A 20,317-nucleotide genomic window follows, 5' to 3' on the forward strand; every position below is an offset into this window, starting at 1 on the left:
TAATTGGTTGTTGGTTTTCACCAAGTCATTAAAGCCTAATGAGTTGACCGTTATGTACAAAAAAGCAAAACACTCAGCTAATTGTGTAAAGGGTGTTTTTAAAGCTCTGTTGTTTTTGCCCATATTTTTATAAGTTGATCACACTGGAAACGTGTAAATCCCTTTTCTCTCCCCACCTCCTCTGCCCCAAGATGTTAAGATTTACAAGGCCCATTAATGTGCTAGAGAGAGACAAGGAGAAAACAAAATCTATCATAGTGGAAGGTTTTTTCCCAGCTCCATCAAAAGACAATTTCTAATCACTCTCCTAACTTTGCAGGAAGGATTTTTCTCCGCTTCATCCATATGTTCGAGGCCTCTGGACTCTGCATCCCAACAGGAACCCAATATGGTTTTCAGGCCATAACTAAAGTCAATCCATCACTCCATTGCCAAAGTTGACAGGGTCGAAGGTGGAGGAGAACTTTGGCAGGACTCCAAAAACATGAGCCCCCTTTGAACAGCCCGTCAATCACATCCAATCAGTCAAAAGAAACTGGATGGGTTCCTAGTTCTGAACTCTGGGATTTTCTTCTCCCCTTTCAGTGCCCACTGTGGGAGAATTAACACCACTCCAAATTCTTTACTGATTCAATCATTTTCTTTCAGTTCATTAATTCCTATTTAAAATGATACAAGATACATTTTAAGGGCCGAGTTGGGGTGGGGGTTGGAGGGCACCGTATAGCGAAACATCACACTGAAATAGTAGCCTAATTTGACCATTCATTCTAGATGATAAGGTCTTCCTGCACCAGTGAGTTGGGGAGCATGGAAGGAGGGGGAGTAACTAACATGGAATTTACTGAGGTTTGTCAGTAATCTTCATCGATATACTTTAATTTTTTGGACAACTTGAAGTTGAACAGTTACCGGTATTTCTAATTACTTTAATGCACTTGGAAAACTACACAGAGCAGACCATGATTTCTTCTTGTCCAAGCAAACAAAAATCAATTAGTGTCAGTTTCATTCTGCACATTGTTTTGTTTTGGCCACAATCTGTTTAAGGGCACATCTGACACTTATTCATACATGTCTGGCACCGTAATGTTCCTGTTTAACTAAGACGTCATGGGCCTACATTTGCCCGAAGTGCCCGTCTAGCAAAAAGAAAAACATAGAACCGAACGGAAGAGGCTGAGAGGCTGGGGAGGACGCAGCACTGGCCGGGAGATGCATGGGGCTGACGATGGCACGGGCTGGAGCCCATGTTTACAACTTCATTTCAAAGCCCACATGGTTTTGTGTCCTTTCTCCACTCCGACTCTGAGACATAAATTTGAAATTCCAACAAGGAAGTATGTGGAGAATCTCATTCGCCTACCGTGCTGGGCACAGAGCATCCTACCTTCCGAAGGGTCGAGTCTCCTGGCCCTCCGTCCGTGCTTGGAGTTGTTATGGACAAACATGTTGTCGGAAACAGCCAGGACGTGTCCATCCACGTTCACCGTCGTTGACAACACAACCTGCGAATTTAAAGTAAAAAGGAGGGGAGGGAGTGGTGGGGTTAGTTTCCCATAAAGTAGTAAATGCACCAAAATTCTGTTCTGCCACACCTCCCTATAGCAAATGGGGGACAGGACAGAGCTTGGGGACAGGCAATGGTCTCAGTAACACAACAGGTTTTCCTCCTCCTGGAAGGATGGCAGAACTTTACAGAAAAAGAGGCTGCCTGTCCCCTATGCATCGTTACATAATCTGTGGTTCAAACCATGACCATGTAATAAAGCGGGGAAACTATCTGTCTGCTGGGTCCAGAAACCTAGTTCTCTATCAAAGCACCTGGACCACCCTTCCCAGTGGAACCTTCGCCACAGGAAGCTGAGAGTGTGCCAGCCGGAAGCTAAACCAGAAGGTCACTTCTCCAAGCTTGGGAAAGGGGTCCTGCACTTCAGACGTGTCCTAATGTCACGCTGGGCATCAAGACGCTGGCAGGTGAGCTGTCTGTGGTGTCTCCACCCACTAGAGAGCAGTGGCAGAGATGCGTAGAATTTGGTGAGAAGGTGAGATTGCTGGAATTCAGTGCTGAAAACGTAGGGCATGTAAGTGTCTAAAGGGACGGGGGAGGGGAGGGGTGGAGCAGTGGAAGAGCTTGGATTTGAAGCCGGAGGGAAATGAATTCAAATCCCAGGCCTGCTACTTCTCCTAACTTGTAACCATGGACAAATTAACTTAACCTTTTCCAATCTCAGTTTTTCTTATCTGTAACACCTAAACAACAATGCCTACACATCACAGGGCTGAATGAGATAAAAGGAGGATAAAATGAGATACAGGTTGAGCATCCTTAATCCAAAAATCCGAAATCTGAAATGCTCCAAACTCCAAAACTCTTTGGGCGCCAACATGACACTCAAAGGAAATGCTCATTGGTGCATTTCAGACTTCATCCCACCGATGAGGGATGCTCAGCCAGTAAGTACATAATGCAAATATTCCAAAATCTGAAATCTGAAGCACTTCTGGTCCTAAGTATTTCTTATAAGGAATTCTCAACCTGTAATATATGTAAAGCATTTAGCACAGCACTTGGTGCATGCTAAATGGGGACAAGTTTGTGTTCTAACTGCCTTGCCCCTGCCTTGTTTGACCATTCCATAGACAGATGACATTACTCATTGAGGTTCTCCCGTGGTCTAAGCTCTGGGGAAGATTCTAGAAAGGCAGACATAAGGACTAGGTGCCAACAGTTAATGAGGCATGACCCCTACCCTCAAAGAGCTTACTTTCAGGCTAAAGAAACACAGATAACACATGAAACAAGTACCACACAGAATGGTATTAAATTGAATTCCACCACATGTGCTGCAGATCGGGGGTGTAGGAGAAGTCCAAAGAGTTAGAGATCAGCAAAGGCTGGCCATCCATGGCAGAAGAGAGCAGACCTGGGTGTTCCTACCACCAACTTCCTTGACCCGGGAAGATGAGCCATCTCAGATGTGAATGTACTTCCCAGCTCATGTCAGTTATGCACGGCAATTATTTTTTTGAGAAAGGAACTTGTTATATACATATTCATGCATATGTATAGACCTATTGAGGAAGGGCATTGAATAGGTACATAATGAGGAGCCGTGTTTAAAAATGACTCTTCCTGCCTGCCCCCAAATTAAATTGGTTGATATTCTACTTGTAATTGTCCTGCCACTCCTTCTTTCCTTATTAAATAAAGGGAGTGGGGGGGGGTGGTCCTGCCTTACCTCTTAATATGAAAGAATTAGGTGGCATTTTCATTATGAATAATTTCAAGCAAACAAAAGAAACAGGATAGCACAATGAATGCTCAGTACTTGCCATCCAGCTTCAAGAACTGTTAAAATATTGCCATTTTCATTTCAAGCCCTCCCCTTATCTGATGGGGGGGGGGACATTCCAAGACCCCCAGTGGTTGCCTGAAACCTTGGATAACACCGGACCCTACCAATACTATGCTTTTGCCTATACATACCTATGATAAAGTATAATTTATAAATTAGGCACAGTAAGAACAATAACTAATAATAAGAGGACAATTATAATATATTGCAATAAAAGTTGTATGCATGTGGTTTCTCTCTCTCTCAAAATCTTACTGTACTGTACCTTGGGTAACTGAAGATGGGGGGACAAAACTATGGACAAGGGGGACTACTGTATACCACCGCCCACTCCCTACCCCTACTCAATGATGATGAAGGTCACAGGTTTGGGGGGGGGTTGTAGGTACAATTTGCATGCACTGAAATGCCAAAATCTTAAGCTGTACAGTTTACACAATATAGACTATTTCCATGTCCCCAGTTATCTTGTGTCCCTTCCCAGTGAATCTGAGCCCTACTGCCACCAAAGCAACACTCTTCAGATTTTTTTTTGCCCTAAAGAGAGTTTTTAGATGGTATCTAAAAATCTAGATGGCATCCAGAAATATCGAAATTTTTATATATTTTTAATGTAATACATTTTGGGGAATGTCTAAAACCCATAAGTCCACAAATCATTTCATATAGTCTCATGCCATGGGCACAGTAGCATTTGCAAAATTTTACATGAACATAAGTCAGTTTCAATCACCCCACCCAACAGAAATTCACTGAGCTTCTACTACACGTCAGATATTAGGGACAGGCCCTGAGGAGTCAAAGAATAAACTCAAAGGCACTTCAGCTGTCATTTCAGAAAATTATCAGTACAACTGTTCACAATTCAGGGGTGTAGCCTGTCTAGCTCTGGGTGTGTTTTCAATTGTGTCCATGTTAACATGTTAGAATCTGGGAAAAGTCCTTCCAGAAAGTTCCTATCACATGGCTGCAACCATAAGGCGGAAGCATCCATCACTCTCTGCGAGGCCACCAAGGCACACATTCTTATCAGAGCCATCTCGGCAAAGCACAAGATCACATCACAGTTGAAGGTAAAGACAGAGCCTCACGGTAAGAGGGGTAAGATGAACGTGAAGGTTGTTCACCCTCCAAAAATAATGGGAGAAAGGGGAGAAGAAAGAAGACTCAGACCACTCTTAGAGGTGGCGTGTGTGGATGCATTTTCCAAGATGTGACTGTCATCTATGGGAAGAAGCAAAAAGGAAAACAAAAAACAACAAAATCAGGAGGGTATTTTTGGTTTTAACTGTTAATCAGCTGTCGTAGGCACAGTGAGGGGAACCCGGGCACTGTCTGAGAATTAATGTGGATGAAAAGAGCCTCCTCTCCGAGGCTGCTCTAATTCATTCCACAAGCTTCTTGTCATACTGTCCATTAATACTCCTCATGCATTCCTGCCGCAAAGTGTGGGGCTTTCTCGAGCCAGCTGATTTCATCATTGTCCATTTGGGTGGAGTGAGACGTAGTTCCAAAGCGAACATTTCCCGAATGACATACCCTGATGGTTCAGATGCACTTCATTATTTTCTATTAACAATGGAAATAAATTTTAATCTCTCTCTGGCTCGAGTTGGCCTCTCATGACAGCAAGGGAATTAACCTGAATTATTTCAGCGTCTGCAAAATTTATTACAAGATTTTAAATTATGTCCAAATGTATGTGTGCGTGTATACATACAGATATGAGGCAAGTCCCAAGATTTAATATTCCAAATATCTTAGACAGTGAGGTAGCCAGAAGGGCCTGCCAATTAAACTGAATTTGCAAAACGTAATGGATTTAATTCACAAACTCCACAACATAAACTCCCGACGTATTTGGTGGTTGTTCCCATACATGGAGACACACACTTGCAGACGGAATTTACATACCTTCGGCTCTACTTCTGGAGAAGTAAACTACATTATGCAGGTGAAGATATATTCGGTACAGTCAAAGCTTCAAATTTAACTTCCTTCGCTGTTTGCTGATGAACGATGACAACACTGATATTATTCTATTCAGAGAAGTTAAGATTTCTGAATGTTTTAAGACTAAAGGAAGTGGAATGTGCATTCCAACATCATCTCACTCCCAGGCCTTCCCCTTCCACAAGCCAACTTCTTTCCCCTAGTGAGTATTTCCTGGGTCACGAAGGCTGACCCTTTCCATCTGGAATCAATCAGTCAACCCCTGACAACTTCCTGAAACACCTCACTCCATTTCCTGTTCTCTCCCCCTTCCCGCTTTCCCCCTGGTTTGCTTCACTCTTCAAAACTGCAGGCCACGGCAGCTTGATGTTAGAGGGTCAGGCACAGTTAGACTCCAAAACACTACACAAGGACACCTTTGACCTTCAAAAATCTTTACATCTTAGCTAAACAAATCAAGGTCAACATTTCTTACCATTACCTTGTTAACTATTTGTGTGCGTCTTTGCCAACGGTGTTCTCATCATATAACCATCAATACTACTTGTTCTCCTAAGATCACAAACTCATGTGCTTTAAAAGTAGCAAATTTAGGGTGGATAAAAGGTGCCATGCGGTGGTGCCTGGAACTAAAAATTGCCGGCATTGTAACAAACACACGGAGAGTATTCCATACAAAAGAACTTCTCTGCCCCGGCAACAACTCTCATCACCTAGACTTGTCACCTCCTCTTCTCTAAGGCTGTCAGACTCTCTTGGCACTGCCAGTCTGCTGGCACGGCCCTAAAGAATGCCAATTAAGAATACAGATGTCCATAATTTACATGGGATGGACCCCCAGTTTCTGCTGCTGACACCGGTGACAGTTTTCATTTATTTCTCGGAGTTGATATATCTGTATTTCAGCTCAAAGCTCTGGTCAGAAAGCCTGCACTTCTGAAAACTAAGCCATGGTCGATGATAGCTCTCCTCCACTGATACATTTCAATTCAACACAAAAGCAACAACCCATTTATTTATGACAAGGTACCTTAAAGCCAAGGTTCCAAGAAAGAGAAGTCGGGATCAACTGAAATGGCTTGCACTTTTTTTTTAAGTGAATGTAGTTTGCATTTTTCATCATTTTTTATTTTGCTTTGATGTGGTCTCTAATCTTTGGTGAGCCCAGCTCAGTAAATACAGACCAATTGGAGAGCGAGAGTGGTAGGTTTCATTTTGAATCATTTCACTATACCGAATTAGCGTTCATGGGTTATATAGAAATAGAGACGTGAATAAAAAGTCTGTATCTCCCCTTGAAAAATACAAGGAAGTTTTAAGCACGAAATCTACAAATACATTAGCGTTCTTCTAAAAGGACTCACGAAATGGCCTGGCTTTCCCAAATTCTATTTTTCTTCCTCATTACCCAAAAGTTCTCCCACGTCCCCCACGCCAATAATTTATCCAAAGCAGGAGCTGAGTTGTAAAGAGCTCTTTCCTGCTCATAAAAGGCCACTATGGGAGTTACCCTTCAGGTGGACACATCTGCTAATCTGCCTGTACAGCTAATTTTCCAATAGGGGAGCTGTTTCTTTGGTATCAGAAAACGACAGCATGTGGCATAGAGACTTTTACCAAACAGACTTATTCCCACCCTCGGGTTATTTTTACACCTCATTGTAAAATGCCCTTGGCTTCTTAGAACATCATAGTTTTGTGGTTTTTCTTTTTTATATTTATCCTTCTTAAAGCTCTAGCTGTATGATTTAGGTGAGTTACACAAGTCAGAGGAATGGTCAGCTTGGGCTCGAGCCCAGCTGTCCTTTTTCAGCTCATACCCAGGTGTTCCTGCAAAGACCCTAAGTCTCATACAGGGAAGCTAAGAAGAAAAAGAGAAGTCAAAATGAAAAATGTATAGAATGACCAAATGATCTGCTCTTTGAAACAGACGACAATTCCCATGTCTGTAGTCACTAGAGAATAATTACACTGGTTAGAAACCTCCCCATGTGGACCAGAGTTCTTGCTTTGAAAACATACCAAATTCTGCCATCAGTCAGACACAGTTCTCCACCGTTTCAAAGAGGGTCATGCACCCCCTGGCTGAGTGTGGGGCCTTTGGTAGTCTAATCTCGGTAAAGCCATAACACGTAGCATTTATAGCACACTTGACGTTGAAGACTCTGATACCGTTCTTATGAACATGCATACACCCAGCTAAATAAAATGGTCTTGAAAATTCCTGTTATTCTGCCAAGTATGGAAAAAAATTCTTTATGACATTTTACATCTGGAAATGGAATTAAATTCATGATGTGCTTTTCCCTTATAACTGTTCAGTTGCTCTATATGTTATTTCAGCTTTACCAAAGCATAACTGTTATGTGGGATTTTATTTTCCACCTGCGGAAGGAGGAAAGGGACATAGAGACCATTAAAGGGACAGAGAATAATCAAGACAGACTTCTTGGCTATGGCTGGCAATCAAGCTGGGAGTCCGTGTCGTGAGAAGAAATACACGTACACGTTGGGTTTTTATGCACCCGCTAATTCCCATAATTGGCAAGGTGAATCTAGAAAAACTATTCTGTCTAAGCCTCTGCTAATTCAACCCAGGCTAACAACAAACAAATCGGCCACTGCAATTTGTTTCACCCTACCACTTTATTCTTGGCACGTCTCCTGTTTTCAAGACAGATTTAAAGCCCAGATTCTTCTTTCTTACTGGACTCCAGAGTCTTCAAAATTACCTTTAAACACCTACCCCACAAGCATGGGTTTTGTCTTTTTTTTTTTTTTTTAAAAGGAGTTCCCAGAATTCTTAGTGATGGCTGTTGTTTCATATTCCCTAAGGCTAAATTTTCTGTTCAGCTAAGTGTCGAGTCCAGACAGGAGAACACAAGGTGGACTGCCACGGAGACAGATGTGGGGCATTCTGGATTGTTCACGCCAAGGGAGCAGGGACTGTGGCGTTAATGACATAACTCCCGAGAAGATACTTTCTTAAGCAACCAGACAGCGCTGTTTCCATCAGTCATCAGGTATTTCTTGAGACTCCCAGGCACTGTGCTAATGCCACCGAGGCTCACAGAAAACAGTGTCACCACCTCAAGGAGGTCACTGTGCAGCTGATGACGCATAACCAACCCAGACATGACCAGAAAATATTACTATATCGTAATATGTCATTGGGGACTCAACTGTGTGGCCATTGTATACACCAGGGGCCCAAGGATGGGAAGAATCAGCCTGAACTGAAAGCAGACGCAGACATTGTCATCAAGGAAGTAGGATTTGAGATGGGCCTTGAAGAATTGAAAACCATTAAGTTATACAACTTGTAGTTACTGAGATGATGATTCTGGCACTTTAAAAAAAAAATTTAAAAAAAAAAATTCTAATCGGCACGAGTGTAGTAGCATGCCCAAGAGCTTTCCGGCTGGTGTGTTTTGGCAAATTTGTCTTTAAGGCGAACACCCTTAAGAGTTTGCTTTTAAAAATCGAGTTGAAAATGTACGGAAATCAAGTGGCAGTTTTTGAAAACCAGATTTTCATGTCACTGAGTAACCTGAAGATCTTCTGTCTGCTCTACAACACTGCATGTCCCTTCATCTCGAAGGCCACAGATACCCGCTACTTCCACCCCACCTCATTTTATTCCATTGAATACATCGCGTTTCCCTTCTAAACTGTGTGCCAAGCAGGATTGGTTGTGGTCAAGGGACCGTATTTCACTAGCAAAAGCTTTGAGAGCCGCAGGGGAACTGTAACGTATTTGATGCAGTTCTTTGGCTTGGCCAATCTCTTCCACCAAACTCTATCCCCAGGGACCCCCTGAATCACCTGTGTTCCGTCAAAACTCAAGAGCACAAAGGGCCGGGAAGCAGCTGAGGAACCACGCACTCTTCCTGCAGAAATAAGCAAGCTTTGCTTTCCAGGAAGTTCTGCATCTAACTGCACTGGAATGGGTTCAGGGGGTAGGTTTTAGTGAACAATCCAGTCCCCTAAAATAATTAAGCATTTAGACTTAGTTTCCACATACCTGAAGTCTGACATATTCTTTCCCAAAAGTTATTTAAGCAGCTACCTGTTTTCACATCCCTCCCTTTTCTCCCACAACTCAAACCACGTTTCCCATGTGAGTTGGTCCAAATCTGTTTCACCCCTATTCTTGTCCCCATTCAAGTCAGGGGTCAGAGTGGCAGAAGGTTATTATGCCGGAGAAAAGCTGGAAGCAGCCCCAGAAAGCCCTTCTCAAGCTTAAAGCATTAGAAGGAGTGAAAGATCCTCTGACCCTCGGAGATTTTTTTTTTTTCTGACTCCAAATAGATAAGTGCGATTTCTGAACTTGCACTATCTGGTTTGTTTTACCGCCAGATAATGGACTCACCTGTTGATCAGAGAGGCCATAAGTCAAGTGATTTTCATTATGTGCTTTACAACCACTGCTTGCTCGGTAGCACCGCCGATTTCAGACGGTGGACGAGCCCCCAGAGCAGCTGGAGTAGCTCTCGGACGGGGGGACCCGAACTAAAGAAACCTGCAGGCAGCTGGAGCTGTATTAAATTTTTACCATTTGGAGTTAATTTAAACTCTCGTTTCCCTCTTCCGCGGGTGTGAGAGAAACATTCAACATTTTTTATTTAAGGAAAATAGATGGTGGTGCCATTAAAAAGTTTTATATAAGAGCTGGGGGTTTAGAAATCATAAGGGGGTGCTGGCTGGATGTTGGCTCCGTTCCAAGACATGAGTAGCCCTGCCCTTTGCTCCCGCACCGTTTAGCACAACTGCCTAATGGCGAGCACCCAGCTGCGTGGACTGGGTGTCTTTGTCAGAGACATTAATTTCCCCATCGCTCCCGTGCAGTTGCTGCATGCAGCATGTCACAGTGATAGGCATTAGGCCTCTCACGTGATCCAGCTACCCCGTGGATGTCAGTCAGTCCCAACACGGCCTCAATGTGTCTTCACTTCCTTTGTCTCCTGTACCATGCCCTCCTCAGCACCTTGGCAGACATGCCAGGTGGTGTCCCCAGAAAGCTCCAGTCCTTTCCCTGATCCCCTTCAAGTCCCTGTCCAGATGTCCTTCCAGCAGGCCCGTCCTGGGCTTGTGCGCAACCTGGAGCCAGCTCAGCACCAGCGTCTCCCCCGGCCCAGCCCCTGGAATGACTTTCCATTCACCAGACATGCACGTGTCCTTCCATACCTAGGGACATCGTATCTGGGGATGGCACCACCTGTGCATGTATCTCAGTCCTCTCCTTAGCATCACTGTGTGAATCAAAAATGGGCCGGGCATGATGGCTCACGCTTGTAATCCTAACAGCTCTGGGAGGCTCAGGCCAGAGGCTCGCTTGAGGCCAGGAGTTCAAGACCAGCCAGAGCAAGAGTGAGACCCCCGTCTCTACTAAAAATAGAAAAATTAGCTGTATGTCGTGGCATGTTCCTGTAGTCTCAGCTACTCAGGAGGCTGAGGCAGGAGGATCGCTTGAGCCCAGGAGTTTGAGATCGCTGCGAGCTATGACGATGCCACTGCACTCCAGCCTGGGTGACAGAGTAAGACTCTGCCTCAGGGAAAAAAAAAAAAAAAAGATTATTTTGGTGGACCCAATCTAAAAAGGAAGCAATTTAGGGGGTGAGTTTGAGACATCCACGAGTCTCTCAGAAAAGTTCAGCAAATGGGGGTGAGAATCTTTATTCTAACTACAAGCAAACTCTAAGTTGGAAAGGAGGAGTTCATTAAAAATGGTTTTGGGGTTGGAGATGCATCAAGGCATCCGGACTGCCAACTCCAGAAGGCTACCAAGTCCGGAATGACCTAATGCACAAGCCGGTGCTTCCAGTAGGACGGAAAATAAAGTCCTTTTGAGGCAGAGAGTGAAAACTTGGCACCCAGGCCCCTAAGCTCCCCAATCTCAAATAAAATATCCACTGACATTTGTGTCTTGTTACAGATGCTGCTGTAGGAAGCTCTGCAAACTATTTGGAAGGGTGTCGACATTTGCTATTATTACAACAGTGGGTATCACCTCGCTGCACACCACCCACACTTGACCACACCGCTGAGTTCCAACTGGCACCAGAAACACAACTGGCACTGGGCAGGGGCCCACGGCTCCCAGGACAGCCACTTGAAGACTACAGAGCAGCAGATCTAAGCTATGCAAACGGCTCGTTGTAGTTTCTGTATCTCCCCACTAGCATGTAAGCCCCTGGAAGGCAGGAATTTTATCTGATTTGCTTCCTGCTGTATCTCCTGCACCTGGGATAGTGGCCGGCACATGGAATTTCCTCGGTAACACTGGGCAGGTGAATGAATGAATGGACGAGTGCATCCATGTTCTCACTGTGCCTGGGAGCAGACCCAGCCAGTGAATTAGCAGTAAAAGCCCTAAATTGCTGTCAATGTCTCCTGTTTTTTAGAATCTGAATGTGGGAAATGACAATGTGCCTTGCTGCCTTTTTCTGGCTTGATTTTCTTCGGATTTTACAACTGCCTGCTCTCCACGCACAATGCAGAGAAATAAAGAATGGGGTTTATTATGTCTTAACTGGCCTGTCAGCTGAAACTCAACATAAATTTCTTTTCCTTTCCTTCATTGAGCTGTTAATCTGGGTGTTTCACCTAATTGTTCCATTTTAAGGAGGGCAGAAGTGATTTTGTGCATGCACAATTCACATTTAGATACTTTGGGGGTTTTGGAAATCATAACTTTTCCTTCCTTTTTTTTTTTTCTTCCTCTCTCTTAAAAATTTATTTAATAACAGTTTATCAAGCCCTGTGGAGTACTGATATTGTGCTAGACATTGGAGAGAAATAAAAAAATAAATAAAACATGCCAATTACCCTCAAGCAGCACAGAGTCTACTGGAGAGACAAGAACTGCAAGATGTTGTGACAAGCGGCAGCGTAGAGGCCGGTGGGGCAGAGTGCGTTGGCACAAAGAAGCCAACAGCTCTGCCTGGAAAAGTCAGAAAATGCATCCCCAAGGAAGTGACACTCGGGGGTAGTCTTTAAGCATGAGACGGTGTCACAACTTGGAGAGGGGTGAAGGGTCCCCAGGCAGAGGAGTGAACATGTGGAAAGGCTCCACGATGCAATGGAGATCGGTGAGGGGTGCGTGGTGAGAGTTGGGCACGTGGGGACTTCGGGAGGCAGGCGTGGCAGACAATTTGCTAGTACGAAGATACTGAGCTTTTTAAATCTGAGCTCTGTGTCCACAGACAGTAGATCTTCACGACATGTTTTAAAAGGCTACTCTAGCACCGGTGCTGGGATGGGTTAGACAAGGAAGGAGTAGAAGTAGGACCCCAATGCAAGTTTCTCAGGAGAGAGGGATGGATTCAGCAGATACTTAGGAGGAGGAAGCGATGCTCTGACAATGAAAGAGGAGGGAATGAATCAGGGAACAAGTACTGACTTGTGTTTTGAACATGTGCTCATTAGTCAGCGGAGGGAAGATGCCCAGGAGGGAGGCAGAGCTATGTGTCTACAGCCCCAGAGAAGGCTGAGGTCTGAGGCCACGGATCCAGGAATCATCTGAGAACAGATGGTATTCAAACCCGAGAGAGCATCAGAAATGTTCTAAGTGGACAGATCCCATCGCTAAGGGTTAATTCACATTACAGACGCCTATTGGTGTTAGATGAATTTCATTTATTTTGATGAGGGATCCATGGAAGCTTAAGAGATGTTTCAAGAGCTTTGGGGACCCCTGAAATTTTAATTAAAACTTTGTTTAAATGTAGTTCTTTTGTCAGGACAAAGACTGTAGCTTTTACCAGATTCATAAAGGGGTCTGGGCCAAAAAGGAGTTAAAACCCACTGTGTTTCGAGAAATATTTTTTATGTCCTAGTTCAGTTCAGGACTGGAACTGAATTAAAGAGAGGGTTGGTTCAGGCTTGAAAACAAGTTTGATATCACAATTTTGTTCTCATTAGATCATTTTTGGAAAAATAGTCCAGATTCTACCAGTGTTTTAGGGATGGGGAAGGAAGAAAGATGAATGAGTTTGGTCGAGTTCACAATTTGGTTAGGAACGTTTCATATTTCTATCCCATTCAGAGAAAATTCTCACAAAAGAATCTTTCATGATAAATTTATGTTTCATTGTATAATAAAAGTAGAGAATTTAAGAAATTATCTATATGGTTTAAAATGATTATCTTTGTCATTCTGAATGAGATATATATTCCAGAGTTCCTAAAAGTCACCGTCCCTTCAGATGGCTCTCGCCACTGCAATGATGTACTGGCTATGGTTTTGTTTCATATTTGGAACCTGATCTAAGTTTCTCATTTGACCATTAGAGCACACAAGCCAAGCCTGTCTTCACAGTAGCCTTCTCCATGTGAGAGGGCTTTCATTGAAGGTTATATTCTTAAGAAAGTCTATGCACAGCTTAAAAATTGCCCATTCTTTTGCACACCAAAGGACACTATCAAAAAAGTGAAAAGACTTGTAACCACACCTAAACAGATTTAAAATAAAAGAAATAAAGTGAAAAGATAACCCATGGAATGGGAGAAAATATTTGCCAATCACATATCTGATAAGGTGTCTATATCCTGAATACATAAAGAACTCTTATAACTCAACAATAAAAAGACAAATCATTCAACTAAAAAATGAGCAAAGTCCTTGAACAGACATTTCTCCAAAGATATACAAATGAGCAGTAGGTCCATGAAAAGATGTTCAGCATCATTGGTCACTGGGGATTAACAGATCAAAACCACAATGAGATACCTCTTCACACCCAGAGGATGGCTAGAATTTTTTTTTTTAACAGAAAAAAACAAGTGTTGGCAAGGAATTAGAGAAATTGATACCTTCATACATTACTGGTGGGAATGTAAAATGGTTCAGTCACTGTGGAAAATAGTTTGGCAGGTCCTCAAAAAGTTAAAGAAAGAGTTATCATATGACCCAGAAATTCCACTCTTAGGTGTATTACCCAAGAGAATTAAAAACATAAGTTCGCACAAAAAAAAACCTTGTACATGAATATTAACAGTAGTATTACTTGTTATAGCCAAAATGTAGAAATAACTCCAGTGTTCATTAACTGAACAATGAATAAACAAAATGTCATATATCCATACAATAGAATACTATGCAGCCATGAAAAGGAATGAAGTCTTCATATATGCTACAACACAGATGAACCTTGAAAACATTATGCTAAGTGAAAGAAACCAGACACAAAAGGCCACATATTGTATGATTCCATTTATATGAAATTTCCAGAGTAGATAAACCCAAGTAGATTAGTGGTTACCAGCAGCTGGGGAGAAATAGGAATTGGGAGGTATGGGATTTCTTCTTGGGATGATGGAAATGTTCTGGAATTAGATAGGGGTTATGATTGCACAACACTGTGAATATACTAAAAACCACTGAATTGTACACTTTAAAATGGTTAACACGATAAATTGTATATTAATTTTATCTCAATAAAAAATGTCAAAAAACATTGCCAGTTGACTTTAGGTCTACCCAAGAAATAAGACAATCATAGAATCCACAAACTTTTTAAAAAAATATTTTCCCTTGTCTTTGCAAAAGTCAAATGCTTTCACTTGAATTAGAATGAAATAGTACGAGAATTCTGCATCTCTTTGAGATCAACAATATTTATTCTAAGCCAGTTAAATACTCAGGCACCATAAAAATTGTAGCAAATAACTAAAGAAGTGCAGGAAATATTAGCATGCACTGGCTTTATGAAGGTATTTCTAAAAGTTGGGAGAAATAAAATGACAAGGCATGATATTAGAAGCCACTTCACATTTATACGAGTGTTCTCAAACTTAAAACTCTTTGGATGTGGTGGCAGAGAACAGGGTGGGATGAGAATCCAACCTGCCAACTTCTTTGCCCTGCCTCTGTTTCCTCTGGAAATGAAGTTAAGCTTTGGTCTTGGAGTTACTTTGGAATTCTTTTGAATTTCACTTTTCTTTAGATTGAAATTATTTACATTTCTTTTCGGAATAAATACCGAACAGAGTGAACTTACACTGTGCGTGACCTTCCTGTTTGACCCCCAATGAGGCTGAGTTTATTTGCCTTTCTACCATACAGTAGGGAAAGAATCTACATGAAAGAGAGGAGGGCTTCAATTTTTTAAAGGGAGGCTGGTAATAGTGTTAAATATTTAAAAAAAAAAAAAAAAGTCCTGGTCATATCAAAATTGATATGCATGATGGGGGTTAAAAAAAAAACAGAATTTTTTTTTCAAAGTAACCCTCACTGGCCTTGCATATACCCATCTCCCTCTGAACTCTTGAGGGACTGTGCTCCTGAACAGCTGTCTACGGCCAAACCTCAGACAATCTCTAAGGGACAGACAGGACCAGCTACATAATTTGTGGAGTCCAGTGCAAAAGGAAATATACTGCTCCTTGTCCTGAAATTATTAAGAATTTCAAGAAGCCAACAGCAAAGCATAAACCTAGAAGCTGCTGCAATGTGCTGCACACGACACCTATGGTATGGTAGGAAGAGTTTGATCCAACGAGTCCTCCCGGCTCCCGGCTGCAGCCCCCTCGTACTGTGATTAGGGGCAAGTCACTTAACCTTCCAGAACCCCACTTCCCTCACCCGAAACACAAAACTAACAATCCCCATCTCTCAAGTTGCTGCAGGGATTTTTTTCAAATCTCAAGCTTGAATACTATTGTTTAACATGTTCTTCATTTTTCTATAGAGAAGGGGGTGCCACGTATTTAGCCAGGGCGTGAATGGCAGAAAAGCCATTTGGTGAATTAAATGTGGGTCCTTCAAAGCTCAAGGAAGGGGGCTGAGAGGGGCTGTTCTTGCTCTGCGCTCTCCGGCCCGAGACTCTTGCCTCGGTCTGTTTTTATTAGCTCATCTCCTCAGTCTATCCTCAGCAAGGGTGATGAAACCGGGGGCAGATTTAACTGCCAGGCAGCTGGGTCACAGTCCCGTGGGTCTTGTTGTCATGCTGCGATCTTAAAGTGACCACGGATGCTTGGGCTGCTGCCTTCCCGAAGGCTCGGAGAGAGACCACTGAATAGTTAATCGGTGAAAAAGGGAAGACAGAGGCTGTTGCTTGCAGAAAACACAGAGAAGATGCTTTGAAAAATCCCAAGGTGGCTGAATATCAAGAACACGGTTCCTGCTGTGGGCAGCTGTGTGTGCAACGGGCAGCCTCAGGGCTTAAAATGAAATCTCCAGCATGGCTTGGTGCCTCTCCCTGTGGGCTCCGGCATTGGAGGCAGAAAGCCTAAACACTACAAAATGCAGAAACCCTCAATACTAGTGCATAAGGGTTATCATTTACAATCATCTTTCATATTGTTAGCAGTATCGGTGAATAAAGGCTTTTAAGAAAAAAAAATATAAAAGGAAAAGGGCGAGAAAGAGAGCAAAAACAGGATGACTTATTTAACAGGACAGATCTGCAAGGGCCCCTTACCTGAAACCGTCTCATGTCTCTGGGGTTTCCTGCTGTTTTCAAACAATTCTGATTGCACTTGAGGAAAAATTTTAAAAAGAATCTGCGAAGAGAAAGCAATGTGTTACATTTTTTCAGTACACATATTTTAAGGGAGAATATAGCTGCATTCTATTAGATTTGATTTGGAAGCGATTGTATTTCAGATCTGGGGAATTTCAACCTGCCCTGCCTGGGAAGGAACATTGCTGACCCTGAGCAATTTGCAAATTTGGATGTTTTCAATCGCCAAGCCCAGCACCCCCTGCCCCATCCCTGTGGGGGATTGTTAAGCTGTTCGCAAGCTGGGCTCTGGTTTGTACACCGCCCCCCCCCCCCCTGAGTTTCTAGAGCACTCGGTCTGCAAAATGGCTTCAAACGCAGCAGTGACCCCTGCTGTACAGAACGTCTTGCTCCAGGGTTAAAAATGGCAGGATTTGGCTCGGAATCCCGGGGCTCCTCACATGGGAAGCTCCTGGCTGCCCACACACACCTTCGTACTCACACATGTAGGAGGCCTGACATTTTCAACCGATGTTTACAAAATCAGAAAACAGTTATGTTACCATCCAAACACAAAGTCCCCCTCTGCAGGTATATGCCGGGGGTTTTACAATTAATAACAAGTGTGAATGTCTTTTCAGATCATCTATAGATTATGCAGGAAAAATACAGAGGCACAGGATCATGATCTGAGGTTATCATTTGTAAGACGTATTTTTTAAAACCAGTATTCTCCTACATGACCTGTCTGTGCGATTTTTAAGTTGGGCATCTTAATCAGATGACTCCATCAACCAAGAAAAATGGCAGGAGTGGCCTTTCCAGCAATTCACCTAGTTAATGTTTGAAATTCTGTTTCAAAATACAATAAGTTTTTCATTTATTTCACTTGCAGAGTCCTCTTCCTTAAAAAAAAAAAAAAAAAAAAAAAAAAAAAAAATCCAGCTTTTGCAGTGCTAAAGTCCCAGGTGAGCTAGGCCTATTTCCCTTTCTGTTACTATGACAACGAAATTTTACCGCAGTCCCAAAGTCCCTTCAGAACTCTCACATCCATGCCTTGAATTAGAACTTTAAAGGAAAAGATATACATTTTCCCCAGGATTTACCAACAAAAATAAGTAGAAATCAACAATGCTTCCAAAAATCCTATTTTAATGCAAGGGTTAGTGAAACGCTCTCATGATAACCTTCTGCTTATTTTTTATTTTTAACAATCACACAAAAGACTGAGAGAGCACTCCAATTAATTGCATTTATCACTTTAAAAAAAAACCTGATGAGAAGATAAACAGTAAATGGTAAGGGAGGGCAGAAGGGGAATTGACTCTTCAGAATATTTTCTGTATTTGAAGCTCTTTCACTGTCTGTTTGCTAAAAATATTTGGCAACATGCTCCTGACCCAATCTAGGAATAAGGTTGGGAGTGAGTTTGGAAGTAACAGCTAAATATTTTTTCCTGATTTTATAACATCTGCTTTTCATTTCTCCCTTTCAATCTTTTATAGGATGGGTGGGGGGTTAGGCTTTGCACCGTGTGCCCAGAGGTGTGGGGGTCTTCCTCGGAGGAACCTGCAGAAGGACAAGGCAGAGAGCATGTTCTGCATTGCTTCCCAGCCACCACGGCGTTCAAATTCACAACCCGCCGCCGCTTTCTGAAGTGCGGTGACATGTCTGCCCACGGTAATCGGAGCAAGTTAGAAAGAAGTGGTGCTTTTATTTAAGTAAAGATTGATCAGAATTCAAAACATTTTATTTCTTCAAGGGGAAACATTCCTCCATTTGTACATTCACATCAGAGTCAGCTGCAGTCGCTTACAATGCATGCAGATGCTCTCAGGAAACACTGCAAACTTGCCTTTCCTCGCTGGAGTCTCCTTCCAAACAATAGCTGCCCCCCACCCCACGCACCCAATTTGCCCTCCACCGCCCAGAGCAGCAACGCACATCCCTCCCCTACTAAAGCCAAACTGAGTCCTCGTTCTCATTGACTTCTTGATTTTTAGAAAGTTTTGCCACAACTGGACTCCTTATAATGCATCCAGTGTGTGTTAGACTCCCACCCGCCCCTAGTCCCCCACCCCCCCGTCCCCAAAACGTATCTGGCGAAAACATCAATGTCCACGCAGGCATTATTACAGGGACGGTGTGGCAGGTGGAAAAGTGCAAAAGAGATAAATGTTTATACAAAATCAAATTGATTTAGGGAAACATGGAGCGTGCTGAAAGGCTTTATTCATTTTAAATTAGGATCCTTAAACAGTGATTTGGATGGAAAACACCCAGTGTTGACTCTTTGCTGGTCTAGGGGCTGAGTTTGTAGCCTACACAGCCCCCTGCACACTGAGGACTTGGCATTCAGTTCACAAAGGGGACTTGGGGATGGAGGGGTCGTGGGGGAAGAGAGAGAGAAAGAGGAAGAAAGTTCTCTTAACATTATAGAATATCTTCTAAAAGAAGGCACTGCTACTTCTAAATGGCTAGCACCAGAAATAATTATGACCTGGATTTTCTTATATATGTGTATGTGTGTGTGTGTATATATATATATATAAATTTTAATTATATATATTAATTAAAGAAATTCTGGGGCTTATTGACATCTCCGATTTTTTCTCTTCCTTTTACTCATGTATTCTGGTGCCCTCCCCTCTACCCTCTCCAACCTCCGTGTTCAGGATCTTGGTGCAAACCCTTTGCTAACCATACCGTCCATCAGCCATAGGGAACAAATGCTCTCAAAATCCCCTGGGTCTGGATCCCTCAAAGCCGGAGCTGCCTGGAAAATGTCAGCTCTCTCCACTCAGAAACGGGAAACCAAAATGCATTGCAAGATTCAGACCAAATGTGCAGCTTCTCATCAGGACAGAAGTTATTCCCACCTTCCCCAAACCACGCTGACTACATAAATATCACAACCCCTGAGCACGCTGTACTTCGCGAGGCTTCCGATCCCGTCTCTTAAGAGTGAACGTTAACAACTGTAGGTTTATCTTTGTTTTATGGATGAAGAGGGATGGAGAGGTGAGGTCACATGTGAACTCCCACCCTCAGATTCCAATCTGGTCCCCAGGTCACCGAGGCAGTCTCACGTGCCAAAAGGCATTCCTTTACTCCACAGATACATACTCAATGCTGCCAGTTGCTAATCTGCTGGCAACTCACGACGCAGCCAAGTTGCCACTCATCGCTGGGCCTCAGTGTCTTCAACTGTTAAAAGAAGGGTTGAACTGGATCTCTAGGGTTCCTTCCAACATTAATATTCTATGATTGCACAGAAAAATGTGCAGAGTTGAGAACCTTCCAGAAAGGGCTACGAAGGGGAAGAAACCACTAGAAACATGAGACCACGACTTGTTGAAGTACAAGTAGGTGTGGCAGGGGAAGGGGGTGGGGTTCTGAGACATAGGTCAAGATGAGGCTGGGAAAGAAAAATAAGTAAGGGGGGACATGGGGCGTCTGGGGTGACACCTTGCCCAGAGCTGGCAGTACCCCAAGAATGACTGGCAGGCTGTCAGGCAAGATGCCCCATTGCATTAGGATCCTGCTCTCTGGTGCTGAGGC

General features: G+C 43.1%; 1 protein-coding gene across 1 annotated transcript in view; it reads right to left on the reverse strand.

Annotated features, from left to right (window-relative positions):
• Positions 1 to 20,317, reverse strand: part of EBF2 (EBF transcription factor 2) — a 172,924-nt gene that overhangs the window by 35,058 nt on the left and 117,549 nt on the right. Inside the window, exons 4-5 of the mRNA XM_045535792.1 lie at positions 16,736 to 16,817; positions 1,391 to 1,508 (exon numbers count right to left, since the gene is read on the reverse strand). Coding sequence (XP_045391748.1) covers positions 1,391 to 1,508; positions 16,736 to 16,817 — 200 coding nt within the window. The remainder of the gene's footprint in view (positions 1 to 1,390; positions 1,509 to 16,735; positions 16,818 to 20,317) is intronic.

Source organism: Lemur catta, chromosome 22 (assembly GCF_020740605.2).
Source record: "Lemur catta isolate mLemCat1 chromosome 22, mLemCat1.pri, whole genome shotgun sequence".
In the NCBI taxonomy this organism is placed as follows: Eukaryota; Metazoa; Chordata; class Mammalia; order Primates; family Lemuridae; genus Lemur; species Lemur catta.